The 26,879-nt window shown below is 49.5% G+C and overlaps 7 protein-coding genes across 7 annotated transcripts; 3 read left to right on the top strand and 4 right to left on the bottom strand.

Moving 5' to 3' along the window:
* Positions 1-1,986: 1,986 nt before the first annotated feature.
* Positions 1,987-2,704, top strand: ASPGLDRAFT_27916 (uncharacterized protein; the record flags this gene model as incomplete). Its single annotated transcript, XM_022543706.1, has 2 exons — positions 1,987-2,053; positions 2,244-2,704. 2 exons carry the CDS (start codon positions 1,987-1,989, stop codon positions 2,702-2,704), a joined length of 528 nt encoding a protein of 175 aa, XP_022398231.1.
* An 840-nt stretch (positions 2,705-3,544) lies between these two features.
* On the bottom strand, positions 3,545-6,296 carry ASPGLDRAFT_154646 (CCCH zinc finger and RRM domain protein). The gene is made up of 5 exons (XM_022542352.1): positions 6,026-6,296; positions 5,804-5,922; positions 5,095-5,733; positions 4,023-5,035; positions 3,545-3,972 (listed from the first exon to the last, which is right to left on the bottom strand). The coding sequence occupies exons 1-5, from the start codon at positions 6,088-6,090 to the stop codon at positions 3,619-3,621; spliced, it is 2,190 nt and encodes a 729-aa protein (XP_022398230.1). The 5' UTR covers positions 6,091-6,296; the 3' UTR covers positions 3,545-3,618.
* A 247-nt stretch (positions 6,297-6,543) lies between these two features.
* On the bottom strand, positions 6,544-9,538 carry ASPGLDRAFT_84169 (elongation factor 2). Its single transcript, XM_022550254.1, has 4 exons — positions 9,482-9,538; positions 9,340-9,413; positions 6,841-9,260; positions 6,544-6,779 (listed from the first exon to the last, which is right to left on the bottom strand). Exons 1-4 carry the CDS (start codon positions 9,487-9,489, stop codon positions 6,762-6,764), a joined length of 2,520 nt encoding a protein of 839 aa, XP_022398229.1. The 5' UTR covers positions 9,490-9,538; the 3' UTR covers positions 6,544-6,761.
* Positions 9,539-10,516: 978 nt separating this feature from the next.
* Positions 10,517-20,371, bottom strand: ASPGLDRAFT_37852 (putative fermentation associated protein (Csf1); the record flags this gene model as incomplete). The annotated part of the gene is made up of 3 exons (XM_022544873.1): positions 10,517-20,132; positions 20,221-20,256; positions 20,310-20,371. 3 exons carry the CDS (start codon positions 20,369-20,371, stop codon positions 10,517-10,519), a joined length of 9,714 nt encoding a protein of 3,237 aa, XP_022398228.1.
* A 799-nt stretch (positions 20,372-21,170) lies between these two features.
* ASPGLDRAFT_132033 (OSTA/TMEM184 family protein) lies at positions 21,171-23,052 on the top strand (the record flags this gene model as incomplete). Its single annotated transcript, XM_022541092.1, has 4 exons — positions 21,171-21,266; positions 21,333-22,346; positions 22,403-22,803; positions 22,866-23,052. The coding sequence occupies 4 exons, from the start codon at positions 21,171-21,173 to the stop codon at positions 23,050-23,052; spliced, it is 1,698 nt and encodes a 565-aa protein (XP_022398227.1).
* A 1,363-nt stretch (positions 23,053-24,415) lies between these two features.
* On the bottom strand, positions 24,416-24,868 carry ASPGLDRAFT_27911 (uncharacterized protein; the record flags this gene model as incomplete). Its single annotated transcript, XM_022543705.1, has 3 exons — positions 24,416-24,433; positions 24,489-24,559; positions 24,616-24,868. The coding sequence occupies 3 exons, from the start codon at positions 24,866-24,868 to the stop codon at positions 24,416-24,418; spliced, it is 342 nt and encodes a 113-aa protein (XP_022398226.1).
* An 803-nt stretch (positions 24,869-25,671) lies between these two features.
* ASPGLDRAFT_60029 (uncharacterized protein) lies at positions 25,672-26,210 on the top strand (the record flags this gene model as incomplete). The annotated part of the gene is made up of 2 exons (XM_022548414.1): positions 25,672-26,083; positions 26,143-26,210. Exons 1-2 carry the CDS (start codon positions 25,822-25,824, stop codon positions 26,208-26,210), a joined length of 330 nt encoding a protein of 109 aa, XP_022398225.1. The 5' UTR covers positions 25,672-25,821.
* Between the last annotated feature and the right edge of the window lie 669 nt (positions 26,211-26,879).

Here is a 26,879-nt window from a genome sequence, read left to right as displayed (position 1 = left end):
AATTCATATCGAGTATCTTGCCGCTAGTTTGAAGCAAAGGAGCTGAATCGAAAAGTAGGATGAAAATTAGCAGCTAATACACCAGAAATGATAAAAAGAATCGCTGACAGCAAAAGGCGCGCAGTGATCACGTGACTCTACATGGATTAGCACCACGGTGTACCACCGATCAATAAAGGTCTATATCTTCCAATAAAAGACGCCTACTGTGATTGTTTGCTTTATCGCGTATCCGGAGGCGTCGGATGATAGATGGGTGTTTGGAGGCATTTTCTGGTGTTTTTCATAGCCCTAATGTCCTGTTGCTCCGTAATGATTACATTATCCAGCAGTATGAAGCCTCAGGCGTCAATATGACAATAGATCATTCTTGAGTAGGGTGGCTAATGTCTCAAACTGTCACGGAGGACTTGACTCCAAGGCGTACGTAAATGTCGTTTCCTCCTGTTTTGTTACCCCGCTTGACTGCACTAATCAAAGGAAATAGCCTTTCCGCTGACTTCAGAACACCCATGGCTGCCGTATCCTATGTGTTATACTACACCTCGAAAACAGAACTCAAGCTGCAAGAGGAATACACCTCATTCCACCGACGTAGTGATGAAGTATTAAAGCGTCAGCGCGAACGTATTAGCGAGAAAGCAAGAAACAAAAGCAGGGAAACTGGCTAATGGAAGAGACTGTAAGATCCAGCAAACCTATACCCTAAAGTAAAAAGTCAAATAAAAGTTAGCATACAATCGAAGACAGTATGGCCTTATATAAACTTAACTGGCAATTCCTGACACTCTACATCGTTGCTTCAATCATAACACGAAGCTAAAAGGACATCCGGTTATGGGAAAGAACGTCAATTGGAGCAAAAGGTAACAAAACGGGCGACATTCACTCGCAATAGTGCCACGCATAAATGTTGCATAGTCAGTTGTCATTCAACCAGTGCTGCTACTGCTAGAAGAACTAGCTAACATGTCGTTGGTAGTCGTGAGAATGACTACTTTTTCTGCGATACCGCAATTGAACCCCAGAGTAAATGCGTTTATCTGGGATGACCTGGGATGGACTGGTCTTTAATGGTGTGATCCAAGCCAAGGAACTTTGGATAGATGTCCTGAGATCGCTAATTGCACCACAATAACAGGGAAGCCTACTCATTCGGACTAGAGGAATAATAACAAGCATAGGATCACGAAACCTACAGCCTCGGACGTTTTAACAGTTCTCCGATAACCCTTTACCAGCAGTCAACGCTATCATAGAGCCCGGGGCAGTGATCCAAGACTCGCCAGGGAGGAAGATGAGAGCCACAACTGGAGAGGGTATATAGACGACTGGGCGATCATTAAACCCAGTTCTTTTCGATATCCCCAACCGCATGTCCGTTGGCCAATATCCTACCGAGTACTGGGCGAAAGAACCCTGGATTGCTAAGCACGTTCTGGATGCCATCCTCGATGTGCAAAGGTGAAGACATATTCTCGGTAACCTAACTTGAATCACTTGTTAACTTGGATATATTAATTTGGACTACCAGGCCAAATCGCAAGCTACATGAAAGCAGATGACAAAGTTCATCGTGTTACAATAAAGCACAAAATTGCCGAGATGTGACCTCTTGCTTCCAAGGCAATATACCCTTGGTGGTTTTAGCAACATTTACATGAAACAGCACTCAACATCTATGCGCCATAACAAACTACCATGTGAATGCCCGCAACAGAGAAGTCTTTGGAGAAGATACCGAAGCCCTCTCTGGGAGGCAGATGGGACAGACATGGAGATATTCCATAACACCCCAAGAGATTGTGACGTGGAAATGACGGCTCTCAAAATCAGAGCAAACCACGCAGTTCTGGACGTATTCCAGGACAGTGCCAATGTTCCCGAAACCAATCCCAAACCAACTTTTTACATAAAAACATTCGGGATAACTAATGAGTTTAGACCTGAAGTAATCAGGTGGTACTCAAAAACAGCTAATCCATGATGTACGCATTGACAACCAAGCTCGTATTGAACTCAGTCACAGTACTTGAGGCAAACAAAATGCCACGTACGACCCCAACTACATACACCGCAGACGTTTGCCAGTGGCTAAAGGGGCCATAATGGACAAGTTCAGAAGACCGTAATGCTCATCCACTCATACGGGAGTCTCCAACAGCATCACGGCCACATGCAACTGGGATGGGGATGAGTAAAACAGGTACGATGAGAAGGGGCCTGGATTATCCTCACTGAAGGATCTTTGACGGACTGGTCAAGCAATTCAGGATGGGTTTGGGATGCACTAGCCGATGTTTCGTTCGATAAACGGGTTGGATATACCGCTACTTTTTCTGTGACACCGCAAACGATTTGGAACATGCAAGAGTCCCAGAGATGTTTACCTGAGATGACCTGGATAGACATGGTCTGCTCACAATGTCGTATTTTGCCCCAAGCTTTGCAGTGTCCTCAAATCCTCCTGGAAGACAGAGGGGGCAACACCCAAAATGATTGTGAAACGGTCTGGGAAGCTTGCAATGGTGCAATCCAAGTCATCCAAAGTTCTTGGGAAAGATTCTTTGAAGCACGAGACGCCAAACCAGAAATCAACGCAAGGCCGGACTACCTTAAGCCAAATTCCCGTGGTAAAGAGTTCAATCTCGAAGCAATCAGCTCTATGCCACAGATTTTTGCGTCGAGTTATGTGGTCGAGTGAAGCAGCAATTTGGAGATGTGTCCACGATTGGATTTTAAGAGCCGTTTTTATATTTCCAGGCCAAGCACGCCACGTATGATTTCAACTACATACGGCTACGAGCGGATGTCCATTCCTAAAGACACTGTACTGGACAAATTTGGAGAGCTTAAGTATCACGAGTGGTATTTCAGGGTAACTAGGCCGATCGTCAGCAAACGCAGGAGTCTCTAACCACAACAACATGCAACCGAGACAGCGATGAACCCAGCAGGCACAATGAGCAAGGAACCTGGTCCGTATTGAAAACGGAACCACAAGGGAATGGATAATATTCAATCAAAAGACTTCAGTTGACCGGAAATTCAGAGTGAGCCTAAACAAGGACAGAGATGGCTTCTACCACGGAAACGTCACAGCTTGTGTAGACTATGACCTTTGCCATACGAATCTCTTCGGCCATCAGTAGCATCAACCAAAGACGAGTCGTCTTGACGAGAAGGGATCTCTACTGGACTAGACTACCCTTCGGGCTGTGTGGAAAATGGCATATTGTATCGTTGGCAAGTCACTGCTACATGGTCACGATATAGGATATGGCAGCCAGAGAGAATTATCCAGTGGGCTATGCGCCAGTCACAATCGATGCTTCCTTTTCTTTTCTTTTGAATACGTTAGAAAAACTGGATGTCGAGTTTGGAAGTTATTCGTTCACTAGGGCCGGGGCTCGGAAGTCCACATGAAACCACAACACATTTTATGCATAGACATTAAGGACCGATAAATGGATGACGACGATGGTCTAAGGAAAACCCTTTTAACCAACAAACACCTAAAACCTCATATTTATACAGTGTGTACAAAAAAAAAAAAAAAAAAAAAAAAAGAGAACCTATCTTCTTCAATTTTTCTCCCATATCTGCAATATCACCATCTCACTCAGCACCCCAATTATCGTCCATCTCAGCAACATCATAATCAACATCATGGCCGCCATCCTTTCGTTGCTCAGGCTCGTTCGTCATCGTAGTATCCATAGCCATCGCGTTCGTATCATCATCATCACCGCCAACCTTCGTCGCGTCGATCTCTTGACCAGGTGTCGCGGGTGTAGAAGATGGCGCTGTGATGGGGAGGTTGGGGAGCCAGGAGAGTTGGACTTCGCCGACGGAGGGGATGGTCCAGGGACTGAACATGAGTTTTTCGGCTTGGTAGCGTTCTTTGAAGGTTACGATTAGAGAGTGGGGTTGGTCGGGGTTGGGTTCGACGGATTCGTATTCGCCAAGGCCCTGCATTTTGTTAGTAACTTGCTACGCTTGAGAGTGTGAGGAGAACTTACAATAAGGTACTGCCGGAAAGCTTCATCCTTCTCAGAATTATCAATCCCCGAAACAGCAACCCGTCTAGGCCGGTTATCGAGACGAAGAACACCACCACCACGTCCACGGAATGCTCCTCTGCCACGGAGTCCACCCCGGAACGATGGATCGTATCCACGACCACGCGGCGGGAAGCCTCCCCGGCCGCGGAATCCCGGGAATCCCCGTCCACGACCGCGATATCCAAATGACTGTCCGCCTTCCTGGCTGGGGTCGATTCCGAGAGTCTGTGCTTCGGCTTCGAGGAATGCCAATTGCGCGCGGAGCTGCTTTGTTTGTTCACTGACATTTTCGTCGGCCATAGGCTCGTCTTTGCTTTCTTCATCGCCAACGCCGTTACTGACGGTCTTTTCCTTGAGCCTTTGGAGAAGTCGGTCCTTTTCTTCTTGTTGTTTCTTTAGCAGTTCGTCGCGCTGTTGCTCGAGTGCTTGCTTGGCTTCCTCTGTCTCTTTGCGCTTCTGCATCTTCTCATCATGTGCCTTTTGCGCTTCTTCCTGTTGTCTCTGGAACTCCTCTGGGTCGAATGTTGGGCCCTCAGGCGCTTCACCTGGACGCTGCTCATTGCTCCGCTCAGGCTTGGGTCTATACCAATAGACCTTGACGAATCTGTTGTCGAAGATGACCTTGGGACTTGACCATGCTCGCTTGGCAGAGGCATGACCGTCGTATGTGACCAACGCAAGCTTTCTGTGAGTTTGTAATGAAATCTCTACGATCTCACCAAACTGTGAAAAGAATTCCCGCACCGACTCTTCGTTAAGTTTATCATCGGGGATCTGCTCGACAACGATGGTTGCCACCGTGGTGTCCTCGTTAGGACCAGCTGAAGAGAACTCGGAGCGACGGCCTCTGCCACCGAAGCCGCCACGGTCACCGCGACCGCGACCACGACCTCTGTCGCTACCGCGCATAGGACCATTCGGTCCCTGGCGCTGGGCATCTACCATGATATTAGACGACTTCGGGTCATATTCTGCTTATCGCGTTAGTAACTGCTTAGGAAAACCAATGAACTAAGGATCCGAAACTCACCATCTTCCTGCGGAGTATCATGCTGGTACGGACAGGTATTCCCCAAGTAGCAAATACCTTGCGTCTCATAAAACGGGCACCGTTCTGCGCTCTTGGGAACCTGCGGCTGCTGCTGACCAGGCGCCCCAGGAGCCCCAGGAGCCCCAGGAGCCATAGGCATCGGAGGCATCCCAGGCATCTGAGGGAATCCCATACTCTGAAGAGCCATCATCGCCGCCATAGGATCATTCTGATCAAACCCAGGGAACGCCGGAGGCATAACCGGAAATCCGCCCGCTGGTGCAGGAGGAAACTGACCAGGAGGCTGACGAGTATCTCTCCCCATCCAGTCTCCTCGACCACCTCCGCGCCCGCGACGCGGGGCCTTGAAGGCCCGGTTGTAGGGCACATCCTCCTGCTGCTCTTGGTCCTGGAAACCCTCATTATAGCTGCGTTTGCGACTGTAGTTCGCGCCGTCCTGCTGGTACGCGCCCATAGACGAGCTAAACGGCGCATTCGCAGGACCAGCCGGCGCATCGAATGGAAGAGGTTGCTGTGCAGGAATACCCTGCGGGAGCTGCTGCTCCTGCGAAACGACCGGCGGGGCCTGCTCTTTCGGTCCAAAAGTAGAAAAGAGTTCGTCGACGAACGAGTTTGTATCTATAATAATCCCCAAAGAATCAGTCAAAAGTCCCCGAGATATACCTGTGAAACTCTGCGGCCCACTAACGCTCTCTCAAGAAATCCTCCAGATTTTCCACAGAAGCCTTCCGGATTTCATCATCCGGCGCATCGGAACGAATTAACGCGAGCACATAATCCGCAAGCACATCCGAATCAGCATCCGATCTGTCGTCCCAAAAAGAGAACAAAATTAGTACTCTGAATTATCTTTTCCACGCGTGGTGCGTAGCAAAACGAGCCTGCTTTTGGGCGCGCAAAGGGCTCTTACATATCCTCCAACTTCTTCACCACCCACTTCTTCACATCCGATGCTTCTTCTTCGGAGAACTGCATGGTGGTGTACGCAGGGGAGCTAAGCGTGACGTCTGCCGTTTTCCGGGGACCGCAAGGTTGATCCGATTTTGTAAAAGCTGTTGTTCAGAGCTTGGACTGGACGCCGGTAGCGAAATCGCAAGTTGTAAAGTGCAAAGGCACAATCGGGAGATATCTGTAGCAATATAAGACAAGAATCGACCCTCAATCCATGACGTTGGGGGAATGGACGGAATGAAAACTGAGAAGAGCTTTCTTTTGCGGTCTCAACGCCGGAGCTGGACGCGAGCGCGGATGATGTTCGGTCACGTGATCGACTATCCAGCACAAAGCAGATTCACTACACACTATTCACTAACAATACGAAGAGCAAGATGTTTGAATATTTAAGTGGACTGTATTCAATATTTTGTCCAGAACTATTTAAGGAAAATTGAAAACAAAAAGCAAACCAAAGCAACTATGTAAACGAAACCCTCAAGTCATAAACATAAACAATAAAACCATAGCAAATGCAGATACACCTGGTTTCTATTTGGAAAAGAAATCCACATACGACAAGTCGTACTGCTGTTTTGGTCGAGAAATGAAAAGGAATTTTTTGCTTTTAACAATGTATCGCGGTCGTCATTCTCATAAACATAGGCATCCAATCGATAATGGATGGCCTATCCAGCGTGCATTGAACAATTTTACAGCTTGTCGTAGTACTGTAGAGAAAAGAGTTAGCATCAATAAATGATAGAAAGAGAGTAAAAGAATAAAACTTACGTTCTCGTAACCAGGGACAATCTCCTTGACACCCTTGCGCTTACGCATCTCAGTAACGACCTGACCAGGCTTGGTGGTGGGGTCAAGAGGAGATCCACCAGGGAGAACCTCCCAGTGGTCGAAGACGGACTGGGGGAAGGCCTGACCACCGGTGGCGGCACGGAGGTCTGAGGGGAAACCGAAGGACTCGTTGACGGGCAGGTAGGCCTTGACGTTGAACAGAGGAGTACCGGGACGCTGCTCCTCGGTGTAGACGTGACCACGACGGCGGGTAAGGACACCGTAGATACCACCCATGGCCTGCTCGGGAACCTGGATCTCGACGTTGAAGATGGGCTCGAGGATAGCAGGGTCGGCAAGCATGGTCGCGGCGTACAAGGCACGACGAGCAGTGGGGATGATCTGACCACCACCACGGTGGATAGCATCAGCGTGCAGGGTCACATCAAGGATGTTGAAGCGAACAGCACGCATGGGCTCCTCAGCAACGGGACCCTCACGGGTAGCCCATTGGAAACCAGAGACGACAGAGTCCTTGATCTCGTTGAGGTACTGGACGGCCTTGGTCTGGTCGATGAGCAGGTTGGCACCGTTGGTGTCGGGACCGAAACACCAGATCTTACGGGCGTCGGTGACATCCCACTCGTACTCGTCGGCCATGAGACGGGCACGGGCCTTGAAGTCGTCACGGGGAGTGATCTTGCCGTTCTCAATGGCGAGCGAGAGGTCCTCACCAAGGGGCTGAGCAGTGAGGTACAGACGGTTGTGCTTGTTGGGCGACTTGGAGAGGGCAGTCATGCTGGACTCGGCGGTAACAGTCTCACGGTAGGGGACGACAGGGTCGGAGATACGGAGGGGAATACCAGCGTGGTCCTCCTCAAGATCCTTCAAGCAAATCTCAAGGTGCAGCTCACCAGCACCAGCAACAACGTGCTGACCAGACTCGGAGATGAAGGTCAGGACACAAGGGTCGGACTTGGACAGACGCTTGAGACCTTCGACCAGCTTGGGCAGATCCTGGGCGTTCTTGACCTCGACGGAGCGCTGGACGACGGGGGAGACGGAGAACTTCATGACCTTGAGGTTGTGGGCAGTCTCGGAGGTGGAGAGGGTACCAGACTTGAGCAAGAACTGGTCAACACCAACCAGACCGACGATGTTACCAGAAGGAACATCCTCAATGGGCTCGACGAAACGACCCATCATCAGGATGGTACGCTGGATGCTCTTGACGAAGAGGTCCTCCTTCCTGCCAGGGGTGTAGTTAGGACCTTGGATGCGGACCTTCAGACCAGAGCGGACAGTACCCGAGTAGACACGACCGAAAGCGTAGAAACGACCCTTGTCAGAGGTGGGAACCATCTTGGAGACGTAAAGCATGAGAGGAGCCTTGGGGTCACAGTCACGGATACCAAGGGCGCACTCGTCGTCCTGGGGACCCTCGTACAGAGTCTCCATACGGTACTTCTGGGCGGTGACGGGCGAAGGAAGGTGGATACAGATCATCTCCAACATAGCATCGGCGGCAGGCAGGAACTTGCGCATGATGACCTTGAGGAGAGCCTTACCCTCGAGGTCCTTCTCGTCGTTGGCAAGCTTAACCTCGAGCTTCTCGACGAGGGTGTTGATCTCCTCACGCTTGTTGTTGTTGACGGCGCTGAAGATCTTGAAGATGGGGTCCAAGATGAACTGGTTGAAGGAACGCTCACCACCTTGAGAGGTGTTGGACCACTTCTTGGTCTTGGGGTTGAAGTAGTTGTCACCCCACAAACGCTCAAGCATCTTCTTGCGGTCGACACCGAACTTCTTGGCGTACTTGACGGCGAACTGGCGGACAGTGAAAGCCCAGCCGTGGAGACCGGAACCGAAAGCAACGGTACCCTTTTCAGGGTAGACCTGGACATCACCAAGGGTCTTGTCGAAGTAGGTGGAGATGATGACGTTAACGGACTCGATGGTACGAGAGAAGGACTGGTAGAGGTCCTCCTTGGACTGCTGAAGCTCGAGAAGAGCACGGTCGACCTTGTTGATGACAAGGACGGGCTTGATACGCTCAGTCAGGGCCTGACGCAGGACAGTCTCGGTCTGCACACAGACACCAGAGACACAGTCGACAACGACAAGGGCACCGTCAGTGACACGGAGGGCAGCAGTGACCTCAGACGAGAAGTCAACGTGACCGGGAGAGTCGATCAAGTTGATCAAGAACTCAGAGCCATCGACCTTCTGGGGGATTTCCTTAAGGTCCTCCTCGTCGGGGAACTGGGCGTAAAGGGAGATGGCGGTAGACTTGATGGTGATACACCGATCCTGCTCGTCAGGACGGGTATCCATGAAACGAGCCTCACCAGCCTTAGCAGCCGAGATAATACCGGCACGCTGGACCAGCGAGTCAGAGAGGGTGGACTTTCCGTGGTCGACTATTATTCAGCAACAAACGCATTAGCATTCTACCTCTCAAGCACCTCGTTGTCGTCGGTATGATTATATAGGACATACCGTGAGCAATGACGGACATGTTACGGATGTTGGCCGGCCGGTCCATGAGACCCCGGATCTCTTCGATAGTGAAGCTAGAGAGAACATTGTTAGCAAAGCTATTCTCCTCTCCCCGAAGCTTTCAAAGTGAGCTGCAACTTACTTAACCATCTTGGCTGATTTTTTTCCTCAAAGAGCCCTAGAGGCGGGGTTGCGTAAGAATAAAAAAAGGAAAAACTGCACACAAGGGTCAGGATCGAGGACTAGCTCGACCTATATAGAGGCCTATGTGCACACAAAGGGCTTGATGGCTTCACGGGGGAAGGTGAGGAAGGGAAGGGAGAGGGAAGAGGAGGAAGGGAAAAGAAGAGGAGAAGGTGATGGTGGTGGTGGTGGTGGGAGACCAGGCCGAAAGCGAGAAGTGGGGCGTAGGTGAAATAATACGCCATATATGTAAGCGCGGTATTGTGCGTTTTTTTTTTTTTGCGCCCCTCGTCATTTCCCGTATTGCCGCCTACCCCTCGGTTTCCTATTCGGGTATCCGCCTATACTCTGGAGTAGGTCGATGATGCCAGGTCGAGCTGCCTGACTATATTGTGACTCAGGCTATAAGAATGTCGGTATCACATTGCTATACTCTATAGCTCATTATTCTCTACCTCTTCTACTCATAGTAATCTATCCGTGGTATCCGCGTGGTACCATTACACAACTACTGCGGATAATGAAGGCGTCTGGTAACAAGAATGATACGCATAGCCCTGCCCTCTTCGTTCTAATTGGTTAGGATCTATCTAAAACTTGGAAAAATTCAACCAGAAAAAATTTTCGGCCGTCATTCATGGCGGAGAAGAGCCAATCAGAGAGCTCTGTGTAGCATCCTCCGCTTCACCGCCCAGTCAATTGGACTGCGGAATTAGGATTTAGTTAGTTAACTAAGACGGCTGCTGATTAATCATTATATCAACAAACATCATCTGACACCTTGGACACCCTTAACGGTAGAGGTCTTGTAGAAGAATATATTACACTGTGATTAAACTGTATACAGCAGAATAGTATAGAAACAATCAAAGCAAACAAAGTCCCAGACGCCATCTATAATGCGAAATAACAGAGCCGCAGCTTATCCGGGATATCAACGAAACTAAGCAACCTTGTGCCAGCTCCCGGTTCAATAATAATACAGGGAAGCACTTTAGGAGGACCCCAAGATTTTCGCATATGCATCCTCCACTTCCTTGGCAATCTCCAGTAAAGTCACAATAATGATTTGATGTGTGATGTTGGGCAGCTTGTCCCGCTGAAGCCCAATCCACTCCAACGGTGGAGTAGCCTCACCCATGTCACGCAGCTGGGGCGTATCAATCACGGGCACCTTCAGGGGTACATATGTATACTTCGACTGGGGCATATTGACGACTGCCGTGATCTTCTCCTGTTCATGCTTGTCTCCGGCCCCTTCGGAGCCCGGCCCACCTTCAATACGCACCGCGGATGGCGGCAGTGGCTTGCCGAGTCGAGATGCCAGCGCGCGGGAGTGCGATTCCCACATGTCTCGGATAAAGCTAATGCGGGAATAGTTCCACCCAACGTCTACTTTGCCTTCGAATGTGCTGCGGAAGACATAGTCGATCTGGGGGAGTCCGGGGACTTGCCAGGTCTCCATGCTGGCGACCAGCTGCGGAACTTTGAGAATTGTTCCTCCGCGGGCGTCGTTGGCGCGGCGATCGATGTCGTTGACGGACAACTCTTCGATGTCGATGTAGGCGGGCCGGCTAATGCCCGAGAGCGCCACGTCAAGCTGTCCCAAGGTAAGCCCTAACGTACTGTGGATTCTGCCCTCTTCCAGCGATACATCGAAATGTGCCTGCGCACGGTGCGCTTCCAGCTTCAGGATCTGATTGTCAAAGAAGGAGCTCGGGAAGGCGCCAATATAGACAGAATTGATAGTAATGACAACCCCCGTCTGCAACGAAATAGGTGCTTTCTCGGTGTCCTCTTCGGATTTCTTGGTAGGCTCCCTAGCCTCGAGATCCACCCTTTCAGCAACCGCTGAAGACCTCCTTCGGAGATACCGTTCAACTTCCCTCAGAGAAGCCTCGTACGCCGCTTGCTTGTCTTGAACCAACCTCTGCCAGGCCTGGAATAGTGCCAGAGACTGCGACACAGTCAGCGTCGTGCAATAAACCTGCAATTGATCTCCTTCCAGGATACTGAAGAGTCGTTCTTTCGATGAGCCAGACGCTCCTCGGACGTTGTACATCAAGAAGCTGAACATGGCGATCTTAGCCGCGAGGAAAGGCTGATAATCAAACGAAGCTTTGGCCTGTAACTGTCTGAAAGAGATGGAAGCCTGGATGAGTGGTGTTTTGTTCGAGTCCGGTGCTGCTTCATCCGGCCACTGGATCGAGGTGCGAACTTTGAGTGTGCGAAGCTCCACCAGTCCGCTCATCCTGCCTTTGCTGTCTATTCTTATGGTATCAAAATTGACACACAACGTCTGCTCTCGTTCAGAATTCTTCTTCGATGATAGCCACATGTCGTCGATAGCAAACTGTACTTTTCCTAGCGTAGATCCCAGGTCAAGCTGAATCTCCAACTTTTCCACCGCGATAGCAGTGTTCCACGGGAATGCAGAAGTCGAAGCGACCTGTTGATACCTCTGGACAATATAAGTCTGGGTTTCCGTTTCCTGTGACTGGAATGTGGGTTGAGAATCAAACTCATCACTTGACGGAACCCAAATCTCACGGAAAAGCAAGAGATCTTGAACCTGCTTCGCACTGAGCGCCACCTTGACCGGGCTGAGCTTGAGCATGGCGGAAATACCCTTCGTGTTGCTGACATGTTTGCTATTCATAAGCGACACGATAATGGACTTCACCTGGAAGCTCGCGGTTGAGTCGTTCGAATACACGTGCTTGACAGAGGCTTCCAAGGAGTTGAACGCCACCAAAAGCGCAAGGAACCGTCCTTGCTCATCGGATTGGACGGTATTAATCGTCACGTAAACGCTGTTGAATCTTGCCGTAGCCGCAACTCGAGCAATAGGTTGGCAACTTAAGCTGAATTCCTGCTTGCAGATCAGGAGGCCCACGTTGACTCTGCACCGCCCAAGAATCGTGTCGGGATCTCTGCTGTTCAGAGTCGTTTCTTGCATGAGTTTCTGCGGTTGCAGCCTCGCAGTAGTAGATGGCCTTCTAGGTCGTTCGTGCTCTCCCACGAGCTCCTTGACAGTAGCGGTCATTTGTTTTATCAGCGGCACCAACGTCGGGTACAGAACGTTAGTGGATGCGTCAACCTTCAGCTCTGCATTTAAGGTCGGATCATCCAAGCCGTTGTCGTCGAATTGAACCTTCAATGCCACTCCGGGAGCTCGCAACGTGGCAGTGGCTGCCGGATCCCCTTGAACATACTGGCCGTACTTGCCCTCCGAGAACCGGCTTCCCTTGATCGTGGCCGTCAGCATTGTCTGCTGATCATCCAGGTGCCTGCCTTGTAGAGAGACAATAGCTCCGGCAAAGTCAACATCGACCAACACGGACCGCAGTCGTCTGTTTCCGAAAAGCTTCCGTTGCGTGGTATTCTCCGTATTGTCTGGGCTTTCTGGGCTGGCTGGACTTTCTGGGCTGTCTGCAGACGACTTGACCAAAACGGAATTGGCGTCGCGTAATGTCTGAGCGACAGACGCAATGGTGTCTCTTATCATGCTAGCCGGGATAATGAAATCAGACGTGGCTCGCAGGTCCAATGATTTTCCAGCTGCCTGGAACGCAAGGCGAACTTCTTTGCCTCTCGAAGAGTATGCCACGTTGAACACCAGCTCAGGCAGTAGTGCTGAGGTGAGTGATCGCTTTCGCCTGTCCATTCCAGCTGGCACCATCTGAAGCTGCATGTCTTCAATTCGAAGCTTGGCTGCGTTCTTTTTCTTATTCGACAGCTCGACACGTTTGATAGAAAAGACCAGGTCATCGGGCCGACGACCTGATTTGGTTGACAATACGCTGGTCATGTTCCATCCAATTTGAATATTGTAAAAATCAAGCGTGTAGATCGCATTAAAGAAGACTTGGGCGTCAGACTCGGGTTCGTCGTTCACTTGGATCCCGGGAATTTCTGGAGGTTTGGTCTTGCTCTCCGTCTGGCCACGCCGCCGCAACTTTTTGAAGCGCTCAACTTCATGAGACAAGTCTAGGGTCTTGATGCGTTCTTGAAGATGAGCAGCGATGTCAACCACGAGCGCGGCTGTCTGGGGATAGAGTTCAACATCGAAATTCTTGCTGTCCAAATGATAAGCCCGCATGATCTCTCCATTCTCGTGTTGAACCGAAGTCCCCACAAGCTTAGTACCAACGGCAAAGCTACCATAAGAGCGGCTTCCTGATTCTTCCTGCTTCCGCAAGTCGAAGCTTATCTGAGACGCATCGACACGGAATTCCGGATATTCGATCGGGTAACCATTTTCGAAGCCATTGTCCAGGCGCATGCGCATCATGCCAAGACTGAAGTCCATATCTGCAGAATAGCCCTTTCCATTGAGTCCCGGTGCAGTGGCATGTATCTTTGTTCCAGCCATTGTCAAACGAGCCTTATAAAGAAGTTCGGGGGCAGTAGATGGCTCTTTGTGTTGCACAGGTGGTTTATCGAGGGAAAGAATATCGTGTAGGTGTCCCTGTAGTATTTCCACGTTTTGCTTGACATCGGACACCAGATGAGACATTTCGGGCCCAGACAAAGCACCCAAGAGACTCCGCACCGCACTCGCTTCCAAATAGATGAGTTCAATCGTAACGTCGGCTTCCACTTCGGTGCGCTCCGATGACATGTTTGCCACAATCCTGCCATTGATCGGGGGTATTTCCAGGACCGATAATGTATCATCCCCGTCGCTTGACGAAAATATATGGGAGTTCTTCTTCAAATCGAAATCCACCTCCATCTTCGAATTATCTGAAGGCATGACAGACATCCGCGCTACTTCCCCAGATATTGTGTAAACCAACGACGGCAAGAGACGAAAACTGAGTTGATAGTCATCCAGAAACAGTGCAATTTGCAGCTTATTGGGTCCTGATTTCTTGGGCATCGCTTCTTTCTTCGAATCACTTGACGGGAGATTGACCTCTCTCGCAATCCGATGAATATGGCGGACCTCGTCCTCAATAATTCTGTCGGCCGCATGAGCAAGATTCACCGGATCCTCCCGCATATCATATCGCAGCCTCTTGCATGACGCGGCGATCTTCAAATCGTTACTGACTTCGGCTTCAGCTTCTTCAGACATGTGTGAGCAATATACGTATGGGTTGGCGATCGTCCATAGCATGAGGGAACTGGACCGGCTCGAGATTTCGGTTGACCCAGCCTCCGCACTAAGGAGCAGACATAAATCACTTTTCTTGTCCGGGCTTTGCGATTGAGCCACTGAAGCTCTCAGCGACTTTCCGATCAACGCTAGCTCGACGTTTATACCATCAAGTATCACGGAGCCAGCATCAGTACCAAGAACAATGTGAAGCTCGGTCTCTTCCTCCGCTTTGTCACTTGGAGGTTCGACAGATGGGGCCGACTCAAATGTAACAGACGAAATGGCTTTCAACACTCCCTCGATAAGATCGACAATCTCCCATCGTAGATGGAGAGAGGAAGAAGAACAGTAGGATTCCACATTAACGACGTTCGTCGACTTCACGACTCCCGAGGAGTCGTCATTTCGAGAACCAACGGATATTGCAGTCGTCATATTCTCGACTATAAAATCACTCTCTTTCGGCCCTGGGTCAATAGAGAATCGGAACATGCCCACGGCCAGCGACAAAAAGGTCGATTCTTGAGGGGCTCCTGGAGTATACTCGAAGTCATTCCAGATCTTTCGCATGATGTAGCTTTTCTCAACATGAGCCAAGTCCCATGCACGCCATTGATCGAAAGTCGAATACATAAGTGATTTCGCATTCTCAGGCAGCGAAATGTCGTCGTCTAGACATTGGGAGATGAGCGCCTGTTGCTTGTCTGACGGAAGATGATTGTACACATTCCGGACACGGGAGATGATCTTCCAGGAATCATGCTGCCGGAAGTGCGTGGGTACAACTCGCAAGACGTACGAAATGCGCGTGAGGAATGCCGGATCCGCAATACCAGCTGCTTCCTGAGAGATGGAATAAATAAGGAATCGCAAGCGCTTTTCCTCTAATGACGAGCTATGCTGAAATGCTGACGTTGCTGAATCAAGCATGGTCGTTGTCCGATGAACGAGAGAAGCAAGGTGCTCCACTGATTTCGTCGATGTTACTGTATCGAAACCTCGCATCTGTAAATGTGAACGCACAGACGGAGCCGTGACAAGCCAGAAATCCATGTCGCGTAGCAAGCAGCTCAGTTCAGCTCTTTCCTGATACGCATCAGTTCGGTCGCCGTTGATAGAGACCGAAAGGGTTTGCGCTGCCGCATGAACAGTGATGCTTTGCGTGACCCCGGAAAGAAGATCGCCTTTCTGCCGTTCGACTTTCGTTCGGAATTCCGTTCTCAGGTTAGATATCTCGACATTGTACTCATCTAAGAAGCTGGGCCGAGGATCCTTGGACGTTTCGGAAGCATTGGCAAGCTTGAAAAGTATTATCGGGACCCTAACCGCAAGACTGGTCGACTTCTTCGGCCTATTCAATTCCTTAAGGTACCCAACAATATCGGACACGACTTCTCTCTGAAGTGAGTCAATGATCTCAGCGGGGTGCTTGGGTTGCAGCTCCTTTGTCAACGCCGATAGCATAAGAAGAAATTCCGGTGTGCAGAATCCTTTCACGCCAGTAGGAAATTCACAAGCAAGGCTTGTATCGGTTGTCTTGTCACCTCCAAACGGCGAGAAGAAAGGGTCCAGATTTGTTCCAGGCACATATTCTTTCCCATCTTCTTCACTGGTAACTTGACGTGTAGGAAGCTGCGATGTATCAAAAGCAACTTTGTAGAGTGAAAAAGCTGGCATAGCCCACGAGCTAGGAGGTTTTGTCGAGGTGGCTGGAGTTGCTCCTCTTATGAAGACGCCAGTTGCAGGGTTCCTATCGCTTCCAGCTGTTCTTGGTGGGTATCTCAAGTCTTGATCCTCTCCGTGAGCAGAGGATTCGTTCCTCTGAGTCATACCATCTCTGGAGGCTAAGCTTGGCGTGTCCCGGTTCCTTCTCTTCCTGGCACTCCTCAAACTAGAGTTATCGAAGTCGACAAGAAAGCTTTTAGAGCTCGCATTGCTTCTGGTCCCTGGGCGATACGACATGGATAGTGAGCCAAGTCGGCACCCTTTCGCGATGGGTTCTGGCATTGAAGGTATAGCGATGGCAGGAGGTTCCATTGAATCATTGCTTGTAAACGACGAATTCGGACCCAGGCTTTCCCATTCGAGCAGAAGCCATGGGGTCCTCTGTGTTCTTTTATCATGGACCTTAATATGCTCTTGTTGCAATCTTCGACCCTCGCTAATGTCGCTATTTCGCTGAGCCATCCTCAGCTTTATGGTCGCTTGAAAGAGTGCCAAGGGTGCAACTGTGATCGACGGTAGTTTCGGGGCATGAGCAACAGACTTGCGGTCAACTGCAGCTATTGAAAGATCTGGGAGGAGAAGCTTCATACGTTTCGAAAACAGCATGTCAGCCCAATCATTGAAAGATACTGTTAGAGGTCCCGAGCTGAGAATGAACGCCGTTTGCTCTAGAAGTACGGACACATGGATCTGGTCAACTTTGGCCCGTAAGAAAGTCACATCGTAGAGGGCGAGTGGTGCCAGTGGAGGAAGGGCGTTTTCTTCGTTATCAAAGGTCATGTCAAAGCCCTGCAAGCCAGCAAACAGGCAACTCAAGAATTCTGGAGAGCATTCGCCGACTATTTGCCCTATGCCAAAATCCCAGTTGCAAACGTATGTTGGCTCTGCAGGCGGCAGACCGAATAGCCGATGGCCATGGACCGTGAAACCTTCAATAAAAAGTTGAGGCTCAGATATGACAGGAGGACCTTCCGCTTGACACGATTGCAGAGAAGCCTTTAAAGGCGCAAGCGTGAAGTGCAGATCCATGTAGTAGTTCGTGAATCTCAGGTCCGCTTCTAGGGATGCAGCTGTGAGCCTCGCACATTTCGAGTGATCGTAAATGCCCTCGGGAAGGAGAGCACAAGGGCTATCGACAGAGACGTGGACAATCACATCGAGGTCGTTTGATTTTCGATTTGGGTTGACCCCGTGCTGCGAATTTGGCGGCTTTTCGACATATGCTAGCTCTTGAAATTCTTCGAGAGTTTTGAAATGCATGTCTTCCCCGAAGTAATTTTCCTTGACTGTCATGAAATATCGAATCAAAAACCCAAACAAGTACATTTTGGGCGAGAATCCATCAATGTTCAGTAACAGTGTGTCTGTCAATTCGGACGAAGTGGCGAGATAGTAGTTGTAACTCCCATCAATAGATAGGTTCTCGAGAGTAGCTGTCGATTGATCCTGCAAAAAGGAGTGGAATGTGTCCCACAGCGGTGTCAGAAAGTCGATAGAACCATCTCTGAGATTGACATTGAAGCTGATTGCTTTCTGCTCTGGTTTGAACTTGTTGAACGGGATCGTGACATCCGACCTCAACTCGTGACCATTGATCAGCAGAAAACGGTTGTCTTCCAGGTCAGAGGGGTTACTGATTATGTTCATGTCATTGACATTGACAAATAACTTGACATTCGAAAACGAAAGACCCATCTTGTAAATGAACGGCACATAGGTATGATAGTCCTGTGGTGGTCCAGAGCCCCAATCAGAAACAAGGTCTGTGAGAAGAAATATGTGGTCTCGCAGCAGGAAAAGCTCCATATCTTGACTCTCAACGTCGAACTTCCATGTCCGAATGTCGTTCCAGGTCAGTGGCGTGGAAAGATCACAGGTAACGAGCTGCCGGGGGCATTGCCATAACAACCCGTGGTTGACACTGGATGACATGCGTGACTCCCGGAGGTCCAAGTCGAGTTGGTTATTAAACTCTGCACCTGTACCAGCCATGTCCATAGTATAACTGATCGTAGAATCGCCGGCCACCCGTAGGGAAAGCCACCCGAAGGGACGGATATCTGGGCCGATGTGACCTTTGTCGCCTTCTTTGTTCCTCGATTGTCTCCTTTGCTGTTCCCTCACTTTCGAAGCTCCCTTGATTGTATTGCCTCGGCCTTTCCATTGCCAGTCCTTAGACTGCTCCCTTGTAGGGATGCGAAGAGTTGTCTCGTCACTAAGTTCTATGCGAAATTTGAAAATAGAGTTCCGTCTCAGATCGCCCACAGTCAACGGTTGAGATGGGTTGGAGCTTCGATAGAAATTCGGAAAGAACACGTTTTGTAAACCAACGCGTTCCCGGTCAGCCCAAGGCCCGTAGTTGATAGAGCCACCTTCGATTTTGACATCAATACCCCATTCGGGAGGCGGAGCCCCATTGATATCCGGGGAAGGCCTTCGTACTGAGGAAGCTGGACTGGCATGTGATGGAGGAACACAGCCAGGAATATCCCAGAAATAGCTCACTACCATACTGGGGGTGTCCAAAATGGTGGAGAATCTACCATATTCGACAGCATTCCACTCTTCATGATTATCCTGGCTGCTTTCGTCCAAGTAGCGAGAAAGACCGGCCCATCGAAAGTCGCTAGGAGCCTCATGTTGACCTTTTGGCAGTGTATCGGCATTCTTGTCTTGCACATGGAAAGATTCCACAGACCTTTGAAAATACGGGATAAGGTCGCGAACACTATGCCAGACCTTGCGCTTTTGACGTTGGTAGTTGAAGATGGTGTCTCTTTTGCGCTTCGCCCTACCCAGGTCATCTTCAGCCGAGCTTAATATTTTCGCAGCCACAAGCTGGTTCTGCTTGTAATCAGGGTTAGGTCGCATCTGGATGATCGGGTGGCTAAACTGGAAAGAGAATATCTGTCGGTAAAGGTCCAAAGGTCCAGCATCGCAAGCTTCGACAGAACCTGTAGCGCCATCAAAAGTTATGGTCAGAACAGATGTTGTATGTTGGTTTCCCATAACAATTGCGCCTTTGTCGCAAACCAGTTTCAAGGGGAGAAGATGGAGCAATTTGGATAAAGAGTCTCCTATCTCTTGACTCGAAGCGGCTTCACCCTCAGTATCACTTCTTTCGTTGTCATCTAAGCCATGTCCGCGAGTATTTCCAGGAGCATCATTACAGTCCCGCTTAGACCTGGATAGTGACGAGATGCTGGGCGCGTTGGATTTCTCCTTAGAACCGGCTGGGCCCTTTTCCGCATGCTGCTCGTTCTGTGGCACGACTGATAAGAGCGAAGGGGGCGAAGAAACGTTATCAGTTGGAACGTTGAAGCCGGCAAGGATGCTGTCATACGCCGGGGTCCTGTTATAGATGAACCATTCCAAACCATAGAACTTCGCGGTGATCCGACAGGGAAGCGTATCTGTTTTCTTCATTCCCCCTTGCTCTCCCAGTCCAGTGTTATGGCCGTCACTGCCCCCATCATTCTGCGCAGAGCTTCCCCGTCCATTTTCCGATTGCGCCTCGGTGCCCTTGAAGTTCGATAATTCTGTTCGCTTTACGGTGTGCTTCCAATAGTGCCACGTTATGAATCCGCCGTGTATGAAGATAGTTTCGTTCGACCCGTGGTATCGAAGACCTTTGAAAAAGATTCTCCCTCCAAGCAAAGAGACCTGAAGCGCATGGATGTCGACATAGGCGCGGTAATAATGCCAGGTGTAAGCGCGAATGCCGTACGATAGGAGCGTCGCGAAGAGACGGTTGAAGTAAAGTAGGAAAAACAAGACTCTGTACAAGCGATATTATCGTTAGCGATCTGTTTCTTCCGGCGCGTTGGTTTTCTTGAATAGTGTTAGATCGAAGACCGCGGACTCACAAGAGGCAGGATACGATAAGTTCGAGAAGGAAGAACCTGTGACCACCAGTCAGCTTCATTACCTCCCTTATAACCAAATGTCATCTCACCAGTTGAAGCTCGGATCCGGAGTCAAGGACAACGTTGTCAAGCTCGTGCTATCGCTTGCCATTTCTTAACTATCCTCGGGGCAGCCTGTCGACGGCCGCATCGCGACCCAACGGGGACCAGTCACTCTCCGTTGCTCAAAGATAATATCATATCACGATGCGCGTGATTTTCGTCTTTCTCTTTCGCAATATCTCGCAGGAAAAGGCTGTATGGAGAGCTCTTCTTTTTCGCGGGGGAGAAGGGGAGTCAGTCAATCTATGCCTTCCCGGGCGGTCACGGGGATCTCGAAGCTCAGCTCCCCGTTTCGTAATCGATACCTCTCCTCTTCTCTCAACCAGGACTTTTGTCTTTGGGCAGCTTATCCCCTCTGATTAATTATGCCCCGCGCTTTTCTCTCTTCTTTTTCCTCCTAAAGTTTTGTTAGGCTGCGGAATGGTTTGTGGGTGGAATCAGCGAACATGGAGCACGCGGTCGGGAACCGCAACGACATTTGGTCAACGACGACAACGATAACTGCCAACGCCCCCGGTGGCACGGGCTCGAGCCTGGCTAAAGCGGTGGTGATAGTGTCTGGTGTCTCGTCTTTGGTGGCCTCATTGCTTTCTTTGGTGTGAGGAATGCCCATCCGATTACTCCTCTAGAGGTCTAGTGCTGATAACGCTTCCCCAATAGGTCCATATGGCTTCAAACGTATACAAGAGCTCCCTACTCGAATCGCATTGCTCCCGAACGACACTAATGGGTTTGCTTTAGGAAAAACTATCGAAAACCGTTACTCCAGCGATACGTCGTTCGCATATTATTGATGTTGGTGGTTTTGATGATTATATGTGGCGCCAGCTCGCAGAGGCTAATGTCATATGGCTAGGGTCCCGATATATGCGGCATCTTCTTGGACCAGTATCGTATCCCTAACGGCTTCTCAATTCCTGGATCCCGTTCGCGATGTCTACGAGGTATATCTTGTTCTAGGTTACCTATACATACGGCTAGTCCCGAAGTTAACATGTGGTTTTGTATAGGCATTCACGATCTATACCTTCTTCCAACTACTTATCAACTTCCTCGGTGGTGAAAGAGCCCTAATCATAATGACACACGGCCGTCCTCCTGTTCAGCATGCCTGGCCCCTAAACCACGTTTTCCCTAAAGTCGATATTTCGGACCCGCACACCTTCTTGGCTGTAAAGCGAGGTATCCTCCAGTATACATGGCTGAAGCCGATTCTGGCCCTCGTTTCCATCATCATGAAGGCGACAGGTACCTATCAGGAAGGCTATTTAGGTCTAGCGTCAGGTTACCTGTGGACGGGATTAGTGTATAATGTCAGCGTTACTCTAAGTCTGTATTCTTTGGCGATGTTCTGGGTTTGCCTACACGACGACCTAAAGCCGTTTCGACCCGTTCCCAAATTTCTTTGCGTTAAGCTCATTATTTTTGCTTCTTACTGGCAAGGATTCTTCTTATCGATTCTCCAATGGCTTGGGGCCTTGTCCAATGGGGTTGCAGGATATACGCCGGACAACCTCGCTGCCGCCATCCAGGACACTTTGATATGCTTCGAAATGCCGTTTTTTGCAATCACTCATTGGTATGCTTTCTCATGGCATGATTATGCAGACAAAACAATTTCTGCCGCTCGGTTACCGGTGATATACGCCCTTCGAGATGCGTTCGGACCCCGAGATCTCATCGAAGATACAAAGATGACTCTCCGGGGCGAAAACTATGAGTATCGGTTATTCGATTCCGGTGACCACATTATCCCTCACGCGGAGTCAGCCTCCCGTGTCAAACGGGTAATGGATGGCATGCGGTACGAGCGGGGAGGAAAGGGAAAGTATTGGATTCCACGGCCAGGCGAGGTTAATAGCCGGACACCGTTACTTGCTGGAGAGACATCGAGCGGGGGGGGCAGAAGAAGCAGCGCGCTGGAGCGCTTTCGCGCCTACGGCGATCTCGAGGAGTCTACACTGGACGATGAAGATGAACGCCTATTTACCAAGGCTCGAGCCTTGGAGTTTGGCGATTGGAATGTACGCACATACCTCCCCTGGCTTTGGCTGGACCTTTGAAGTTAACAAGCAATCAGTACCCTGTGATCACAGCCAATGAAGTTCCACGAGACCAACGTCTTGGGTACCCGAGGCCGTACCAGAGCTACCAGAGCCTGCGTTCATCTGGACAGAGTTCCCAGTCATCTGAACCCGTCAAGAAAGCCCGAAAACACCGAAAGAGCCGAGCTGGTAGTGAAGCCACGCACGGAACTGAAGGACATCGCAGCCCTAAGAACGTCAAAAATCCTCGAAAGAAAAGCTCGTTTGGAGAGCCCGGCGCTTTGCAGCGGGAAACCAGCAGCACATCTCATGGCTCTCGTCGCGGGCAACTGGTTGACTTGGTTGTGGAGAATCGTGAAGCTGAGGAGCAAGAAAGGGTGCATGCTCAGAGAACGCTTGGCTCTGCCTGGGCTGGTCCCGAACGAAGGCATTTCGAGTAAGTAATTCTCGGCTCTTTCCAGATAATATGGAGACAGGCTTGGCTGACTTGCTTGCTAGACGCCCATCGGGGCACTCTGCGGAAGAACCGCCCAACGTCGAAATGCCGCAAAATGTAGAAAGCGAACAGCTAAATGTTGAGAGCACGGAAACAACTCGATGGGAGGATAGCCCCGATGAAGAGCCGCCCAAAGGGCCGGCTTGGGCTTATGGGCCACTGGAGGAAGAAAATGTCTGGGGTAAATAGGTTTGTGGAGCAATTCACACATGATGTTCTGTGTGCTTGGTTGATGAACGAATTTCTTTTTGAATGTTTAGACTCTTTCATCTAGATAGACATTAGCAAAAAGTTTTCGACGGCTTAGGTTAGAGCTTCGAAGAGAATGGATAAGATTCCCTCGTTCTCATAAATAATTGCTTGTATTTTCGTTTGTCTAGCCAATCCGACTGACAATTCACTGCTTTCACTTGCAAGACATGTGACCATAGAGAAATCTCTTTCTTTTCACCCTTTTGTATTCTTCTATGTTAGCTACTTCCTCTCCATAATGGGCATGACTGGCAGCTCCTCGTCCAACTGGCCAGATATATGGACAATCGCGTTCTGCCGCCTTGTGAGTCCATACATCCGGTACTAATTTTCTGTGTTACCAAAGGTCCCTTCCAGTTCCCTTACACGATATATTTAGAAGACAACATTGCCTGGGCAATGTCGGACCCAACTCGGAAGCTGCCTGCTTCGAGACTGTTATCGTTGCGTGACCACCGGGTTGTATGACTTCGGTGACCATCGAATGACTCGATGACATTGAGATTGTATTGGATGCGAGAGATACCAAAAGAGCCCGCATTGTCTCATTTGCCCACGAAAAATTGGAGGACAAGGCCAGGATATTAGACCATGGTTTGTTTTCACAAAGCTATCTAACCCGTTTCAAGAGATTCGTGCTTCGCAAATCTATGTAGCTCCCCGAAAGCAATTTTCAAAAGGACATGGGGCTCTCGGATATCAGACACGAAGAACCCTTTTCATATTCGTGGCACCCCTTCACGGGGAGTTTGACAAATTCACGCTTGTCTTAAATTCAACGGTATGTATGGATCTTATTGAATTTGTTGGTCGTAATACTGAGATCTGAATAGGATGAGAATGACACTTACGGTATCCTATTTATGGGCACTCCCCAATCGGCACTCTTTCGTTATATGCCTCCGCCCGACAATGAGAGCACAGATATACGCTCACGGGATCCGATGTACTTCCATATACCACTATACTCCGAGCCCATGCATAGGGTATGCTTTAAGACATATGGCGCCGGTGGTTTCTGCGGGAGTTGGCCTCGATGGAAGCGTTTAGATCGAGGGGCTTTTATCACCCTTGCTCAATATCTAGGAGATTGGAATATAGTGGTATTGTCATTACTTATGGACTAAACTCACGTGTGAGAATGATTAGGGTGACAGGTCCAGAGAAGCGAGTGGATGTCATTTCAAGAAAATATATTACCAATTGTATTCTGACTATGCAAAATGACTCTCCAATGAAAAAGCTAAATAATCTGATTCACTCGAAGCTCACCATCCATAAGAGCGTGCGGTGCACGTTTCTAAAGAGGGTGGCAAGACTATCAGAGCTGTTAGCAGAGACCTCAACAGGAGCCACGGGAAGTCAGCACTTACACCCTTGCCCTCAGGGCAGCAAGCAGTAATGCCCTTGCAACCACTATCCTTGTTACCCTTCTTGGTAAAACCTGATACACGCATTAGCTTTCATATCATATAGACGAGGAATAACAGGTTCTCATACCGAGCAGGTTGACGTTCTCAATGAGCTCCCACTTGGCGCAGGACTGCTCTTTAGAGCCAAGGAGAGGGGTCAGGGCACCCTGGGTAAGGACACCAGATAGGGTACCATCAGCATGGATGTCGGAGTGCTCGAAACAGCAGGAAATGTGGCCGCCATCGCACCGGTTCTTGGATTGGTGGATTTCGGGGCCCTGTGGAATGGCAGCAACGCTGAGGGCGAGAGTGAGGAAAGTAGCGACGGTAGAGAAGTGCATTGTGATGGTGTTTGGGAAGAGGTTTGCTTGAATTAAAGAGAAGCCTCTGAGGTTCAGAGGAGAGAAGGCTTGAGAGAATGATGAGAGTGACTTGAGGGTGGTCGAGGGCTTTTTATAACCACAATCTGAAGGTCGATTGGCTGGTCACTGCATATTCTGGTATTGTTATTGTCTCTGTACTTCTATCTCTTCACACCCTGCCTTCTGAATGCGGTATATCCGGATATGAGGAAGCTAGCATGGCCGGAGATGCAAGTGGCAAGGGAAAAATAAGGCTGTTTAAAAACCACGCCAATCGGAAAGAACAAGGTCATCAATTTTCCGTGCGTATCTTGATCAAGGGAAGCAGTGGGTGCATCATCTGGCATATAGACTGTGCATGCATATTGCATGCATTTATTTACAGGTCGCATCTAGACAAGAGCCTTATCCACTTTCCAGATAAAGGTGTTTAATCTCTATAGTAGATTTGAGACTGGTGACAATGGGTCGTATTGCTATTGTCGTGCACGATAAACGATATGGTGAGAATCTAGGGTTACTGAGTCGCTGCTTCGTGAGTACACCTCCACTTTTGATAAGGGATAATTGAAGGATAAAATAGAAATCTTCGAGTATGAATGGATAGGAGCATCTTACCGCTACATGTAGTATTCACCTCTCCGATCCCTGGCTTCAGCTCGAATCCCATGCCTTGCGCCGGGAATTAGAGCTGCTCTGAAGTATCCTGGGTAACAAATGTTCCTGAACACCTAGGGTGTAAGAAAGGAAAGCTTTAATGAACCGAGAAACAAAAACGGTCACCTCGATCTCCATATCGTTATATATATCCTGAGTCCTGATCTTATCGATTCTTCCCCACCCGCATAGTCAACCAATTCCTTGTCCAGCTTCATACCACTTTTAAGAACCCTTGAAATCCTTCATTCTCTACAGCCCCAACAATATTCACAATGCAACTCACTATCATTGCTTCTTTCTTCGCCCTTGCTCTCAGCGTCACTGCCATGCCCCAGGGTCCCGGCGGTTCCAGCGTCAACCAGGCCACTGAGCATCACCCTGGCGGCGAGAAGGCTTGCTGTCTCCCACACTCCGATATCCACGCCGATGGTATCCTGGCTGACGCTCTTACCCACGGGATCCTGACTCCTCTTATTGGTTCTAAGGAGCAATCCTGCGCCAAGTTCCAGCCCATCGAGAACCTCAACTTGCTTGGTATGATTCGCCTTCTGTATATATCTCAGTAAAATCGGTCGATCTAACCATGATTATAGGCTTCACTGAGGAGGGTAGCAATGGAAAAGGGTGCCGTGGTACCCCTGCCGTCTGCCATACTATATAAGTTCTCTAGATAAAAAGTCTAGTACATACGACCATAGGGTGTGGAGAACAGGGCTTCCCGTCCGCTCAGCCGTACTTAAGCCACATGTTAAGTGCGGCAAACCGTCATTTTTGCCCTTTTCTCGTTGCTGCTCTAAGGGTGATGTCTGCGTGAGCACTAGTTGGGTGCAGGTGATTGGGGTGAGGCCTTTAGAGTCAAGGGTGAGCGTTGGGGTGATCAGTGGGTGAGCATGGTGTTGCGAAACCAAACAGTATTCTAAAAGACTATTTGGCATAAATGGGCTGTTGTTTCGCTTGAGCATCACTTTTTTTCTTCTTCATTTTCCTGCCTTGTGTCCTTCTAGAGGAAATTCTGACGCTATTCATCTTTTCTGATGAAAGTCAAGGTGGATTAATAGTTGGTCCGATTACCGAGGCCGACAGACCCCTCATATACGGACACACACACACTCGGTTTAGATAGCCAAGCACTCATTCTATCACCTTTGTGTCTATAGAGATCAATGTTATCCTCCTTAGTGTAATTAAATTCGTCGCCTACAGCCTCGTGCAGTCCGGATAATCGACTCCCCCGACTTCCCCGATACGGAGTTTTAACCGCTACATTGGTTTATCCGTTTCATTTTCAAACATGTCACATGATTATGGTCATATGACCGCAGAAGATCTG

This window comes from Aspergillus glaucus (assembly GCF_001890805.1).
Source record: "Aspergillus glaucus CBS 516.65 unplaced genomic scaffold ASPGLscaffold_18, whole genome shotgun sequence".
Classification (NCBI taxonomy): domain Eukaryota; kingdom Fungi; phylum Ascomycota; class Eurotiomycetes; order Eurotiales; family Aspergillaceae; genus Aspergillus; species Aspergillus glaucus.
The sequence above is the reverse complement of the archived record's forward strand: the minus strand, read 5'-3'. Positions and strand labels throughout refer to the sequence as shown.